This window comes from Epinephelus lanceolatus, chromosome 21 (genome assembly GCF_041903045.1).
Source record: "Epinephelus lanceolatus isolate andai-2023 chromosome 21, ASM4190304v1, whole genome shotgun sequence".
Taxonomy (NCBI): domain Eukaryota; kingdom Metazoa; phylum Chordata; class Actinopteri; order Perciformes; family Serranidae; genus Epinephelus; species Epinephelus lanceolatus.
In genome coordinates this window covers 27441113-27446671 of record NC_135754.1, presented here as the reverse complement: position 1 = coordinate 27446671, position 5559 = coordinate 27441113, and the positions used below count along the sequence as shown (strand labels likewise).

General features: G+C 37.8%; 1 protein-coding gene across 1 annotated transcript; it reads right to left on the bottom strand.

Annotated features, from left to right (window-relative positions):
* Nucleotides 1-286: 286 nt before the first annotated feature.
* On the bottom strand, nucleotides 287-4033 carry pigf (phosphatidylinositol glycan anchor biosynthesis, class F). Its single transcript, XM_033611039.2, has 5 exons — nucleotides 3669-4033; nucleotides 2648-2739; nucleotides 2325-2441; nucleotides 2092-2200; nucleotides 287-638 (listed from the first exon to the last, which is right to left on the bottom strand). The coding sequence occupies exons 1-5, from the start codon at nucleotides 3894-3896 to the stop codon at nucleotides 525-527; spliced, it is 660 nt and encodes a 219-aa protein (XP_033466930.1). The 5' UTR covers nucleotides 3897-4033; the 3' UTR covers nucleotides 287-524.
* Between the last annotated feature and the right edge of the window lie 1526 nt (nucleotides 4034-5559).

Sequence of the window (5559 nt, the reverse complement as noted above, 5' to 3'; positions counted from 1 at the left end):
GTTTTAGCATTTATAGACTCAATTATTAAAAAGAAAAGCAGCAAATATTCACACATTTGAGAAGCTGAATCCATGAAATGAAAAATACTGTACTGTACTTGGACATTTTAAAGTTTTGTGTGCAAAAATCTTAATTTGTAAAGTAAGTAAGATAAGTGTGGTGAAGTGAAACGTTGTAGAGTAGAAGTTTAAAGTGGTGTGCGAGGAAAACACTCATGGAAAGTGCCTCAAATTTGTACTAAGGAGTAATTGTACTGAATGAAAACCTGACCCTTTATTCAAAAAATTCCAAGAAAGAAGCAATACTTTATTCATGTCAAAAACCTTCAGGAACATATTCAGCCTTCAAGGGTACAAAATAATATTGCTTACACCGTCATGTTTTATTACAAAATCATCTTTCCTACAGGCGGCAAACGGAGTGAATGTTCCCAATAAATAATCAGTATAAAGTTAAAGGAACACAGCAGGAATATGAGACATGCCCCCGTGGTCACAAACACACAAACGTACACGTCTGTCCATCACTTGCACTTGTATGTGAGCTGTTTGCGGTGATAGTGGATCCACGCGGGAGCTGCAACGAGTCCGGTCAGGAAGCCGATCGTGGCGCCGAGGCTGCAGGAAACAGGCCAAACCTACAAGAGGAAGAGCGCGTGAGTCTGATCATTCACGTTAATGAAGTGTGAGCTTGGATTTATAGTTGTGAGGCAGACCCTATGCTAAACACTAGTTAGTGGCGGAGGTTTCTGTGAAGTGCTGTAAAGTTTAGTTGATTCAAAACACACATTAAACACACATTAAACATGGCTTAATAGAGACAGTTTCAAACACAAGTACACAAATCAGCTTCACTATAACTCGCAGCATTCACAGACAAACACTTGTCTTTATCTGGACACATTTTCCCCACAAATACAACATGCTAACGTTATTAGCTCAAGCCTATGGCATTTTACATTGTATAAATTAACCAAGCAGCTAGCAGACTTTTTCCTCTTCTTATATAAAACCAGGGACAACAGCAACATTTAACAAAGGTAACAGTACATAATTTGGCTCCATTACAACTCACAAGGTTCACTGACAAAACAACTGTCTTATACTAAATATGTTTTCCAAACAAATACAACATGCTAATGTTATTAGCACAAACCTATGGCATTTTACATTGTATAAATTAGCCTAGCGACAAGCTGAGATTTCCTCTGCTCATATGAAGCCAGGATAAATCACACACAAGACTTAAAATGCTGTTTTTGTGGAGGCTTTATTGTCTTCACAATTTATTGTTTCTTATCTGTAAAATTAAAGTAAATAAAAGCTTTGTTTCCACTGAGGGAAATGGTTTCAGCTCAATGTAGGCTCCATGTCGATGAATATATTCCGCATTATAACTTGTGTTTGAAACTGTCTCTATTAAGCCATGTTTAATGTGTGTTTAACGTGTGTTTTGAATCAAGTAAACTTTACAGCACTTCACAGTAACTGCAGAGTGACACAGACACACCAACACACAAGTATAAATGCTCACAACGGCGTAGGGTCTGCCGCACAAGTATAAATCCTGCTTAACTGTTTGACAGGGTCATAGTTTGTCCCCACCATGTCACCACTTGTAATGTAAAGAAGAACTTGTAAATCCAAAAGTACAACGGTGTCATTCGGAGTTATGCTCCAATTACAACTGTCTCCCTCTGAATCATTTTGCAGAGAACTCCCTTTACAATGAGAACATTAATCTTTTTCCTTTTTGTCATTTAAAAGACTTGAATTGAATAAAACATTTGATGGTTACTGCTTTAAATCCTAATTTCAGACTTATGGAAGTTGTATTTAATACTGTTGGATGATGGAAACAACGGGCTTCTTGTTAACAGAGGAAACTGAGGTGAAACTGAGCCGTACGCCAGGGGACATCAAACAGAAAAAATACTCCTATTATTTTAAACATTGTACACAAGTTATAGAAATTCATTATTAGGGACATGCCTTTATCATGTTGTGCACGTACTGTGATTTTAAAAAACAGTAAAGGCATAAATATGTCTTTTTATATACTGTGAGAGGATTTCCTGTGTGTGTGCTGACCTGCCATGGCCTGTCCCAGTCCAGAGGAATAGGAAAGGCTCCCACCCAGGCTCCTACCACTGTGCAGGCCACTGTAATCTGCAGACAGGTGTCCCACACGGACATCGCTCTGGAGACAGAGACAGAGCAACAACAGTTAGTACACTCAATTTAGAGACATGGGAGAAGCACGTGAAACATAACAACAGAAGGACAAGGAGCAGGGGGAAAAGAAAAGCTGATTTTAGGCTCACCCATGTCGGCTGAACACTCGTATCCAGGCCTGGACGTTGGGGCCGAGGACACAGAGGCACCTCAGCGTGGTGAGAGAGGTCAGCAGCACAGAGAGGGAGAACGTCTCTACGGCCGACCTGAAACACACAGGAGAAATGTGAGGCTCGCAGTATGGCTGATACAAGCAGAAACTGCGTCGATACAGCGGAGCAAAGAAAGCAGGACCTCTTAGGAGTGGATAATTACAGGATATAGAAACTAATGCAATCTCAAAAACGGGCAACCTTTACTGTTTTATCTCTCCAGTATACAAACATACTGTAGAAGTACAGCAGCTACTCACTCAATCAGCGGGGCTCCATAGAGAACAACCACAGTGTGAAAGAACAGGCACGACAGGAAGAAGTACAGGCAGGACCGAAACAACCGAGACAGCTGCGGAGAGAAACAGGTAAAGGAATAAATCACGTGAAAAGTCTGTCAAAGTTTTAAGAGTGAAAGTCAGAGCCTTTGATACCCAGTTATGAACGTCTCTCGGGCCCGAAAAGTTCACTCCCTTGAAAAATATATATGAATAGTATACTTTTACATATTTCTTTTTATTTTTTACATTCCCAATTGTATATTTTCCTGTTTTATATCATGTCTCTTGACTTTTGCACTGTAAGCCTACGTGGCAGTTAAACTGTTTGTGTTTCTGACTTGAATAAACTTGCTTTGTGAGGCCCTTTTTGAGGGGGCTGACCCCAACAAGCTACTTTATAATGCTACTTTCACATTAATGCATCAGTATTAACAATCTGATAATGCAATATATGATAATATCAGTAGTAACAGGGTGGAAATGAACTGTTTGGGCTGTTGAGTGAAGCAAAAAGAGCAGCCACTTCCATATTTTACCAGCATTTGGCTGGTGGATGGCGCTAATATCCAGCTCTGGGAAATAATATCGTTACTGCAGTCTGTACTTTTACTGTTCAGACTTAAAGTACATATTGCTGACTGTACTTCTCTACCTTCATTTGTGCTTTTTCTTCTTGAATGCAGGACTTTTAGTCCAGTCAATCTAACTCAAAAATGAGCCCAACCTGGGAGAAATTCCAATAGTAATGTTTCAGTAATGTCCTAATACCCTGCTGCTGCATCATATATTAAAGGTACACCTATACACCATAATGGCCCCAGTCCCATAAGTATATAATGGTATACGTTTAATATGTTATTTGGATGTCCCAAGAGATCACAAAAACTCTCTAATGATTACTATTGCAATTTTCCCTGAGTCAAACCACAGATTAACTGGACTACTTTACTCGCGGCTTCCGTATTTTAGTTTAACAGTCGCAATGAACGTAAGTCAGCACCTTGTATCCCACTGTGTGCTTCTTGGTGGGTGGTGTGATGCCGAGCAGCCAGAAGACGGCAACACTGACCGCGGTGACTGCCCCGGACACCGAGTAAAGCCACAGCAGGTGAGTGCCGTACACCGAGAAGCCCGGCACGAGCGCCGCAGGTAGGACGGTGGCCATGAACACCGAGGAGGCGATAATGGCGTGAGTGGACGCCATGGCTCTGATTTCATGGTCCCACATGACGGAGAGTGTAACTATCTACAACAGGAGGCTGAAACGATAAACAGAAGACAAATAAAATACTTTAAAACGTTAATGTAGCAGCGGGTGTTCAGAGTAGGTTGAATCCATGAGTGACCTGCCTTCCGTAAACATGGAGTGACGAAGACTTCCGCTTGGACTTCACAATAAAAGTTCAATAGTATCTTGTCACAAAATGGTGTGTTATTGCTATTGTCAGTGGACATAAACAACGAAATTAAATGTGAAAATGCAAGGTGAGCTCACAATATGACATGAAATAAAACACAATAATATTTCATTTAAAAATACAACATCTTAACGGAAGCGCATTGCATTCACTGAAGAAATTAAAAAGTGACACCTTATCAATTACGAGATCCTGATGACGTACTACAGTAAGGCCATTCGCTAATACCGTAATAACGTTAACGTTCATATGTGTATATGTGTATATATGTCTATGTTAACGTTATCTGTTTTGTAAAGTGAGTCCACCAAGAAACACAAGGACTGTACTTCCGGTCAGCGTTTTTCAGAATAAAAGCATTATATTTGTAAACTACGAAAAATCAACACATATTGTAATTACGAGATCGTGATGGTACGAAATAATTTGTCGATTTTATGTTTATTCGGTGAATGCAGTGCGCTTCCGTACATCTTACACGGTCTTAATAATAATAATGATAATAATAGTAAAAATAATGAAAAGTATAATAATAATAATGATAATAATAATAATAATAATAAACTTTATAAATCGACACATTATCGCCTAATAAACATTTTTTCGGACATTTTATTAATATTTTTTCAGATATTTTATTTATAATTTGTCGGACATTTTATCATTTCTTCTCGGACATTTTGTTAATAATATTTCTGAAATTTTATTCATAATTTTTCGGACATTTTATTCATAATTTGTTGGACATTTTATTTATTCTTTCCCGACATTTCATTAATTATATTTCGGACATTTCATGAGTAATATTCGGACATTTTATTAATATTTGGAGAGCCTGCAGTTGGGTACTCTTGAACATTTTTTAAAATAATTTTCCACATCATTTCTTATTATTTGTGGGACATTTTATTAACAATTTTCGGACATTTTATGAATAATATTACGGGCAGATTTTTAAATTTTTTTTTCGGATATTATATTAATATATTCGGACATTTAATTAACAATACAATATCTTACCTCGTAATTACGACTTATCTCAATTTGCTTTCGTAGTTGACAGATATAATGCTTTTATTCTGAAAAACGCTGACCGGAAGTATCGTCTTTCTGTCTTTCGGTGGACTCACTTTAGTAATCAGTCAACGTTAACGTTACTACAGTATCAGCAAGAAGGCCTTATTACGACATAAGATCCCGTAATTACGAGATAATGTGCCGATTTTTTTTTTTTTTTATTTACTCAGTGAATGCAACATGCTTCCATAATATAGCACCTTTCATACAGGAAATGCAGCACATTTTTGCGTGTATGATTATTTCTGGTTTATTTATTTCAGCATTTTTCTTTAATCTAATTAACATATGATGTAACTTATTTGCTGTCAAATACTGTTATATCATGTGCATCTAGGATGTGACCCGTATCACGTATCATGGGCATAGGCCACTTTCAGTGGACTCTTATTTTGA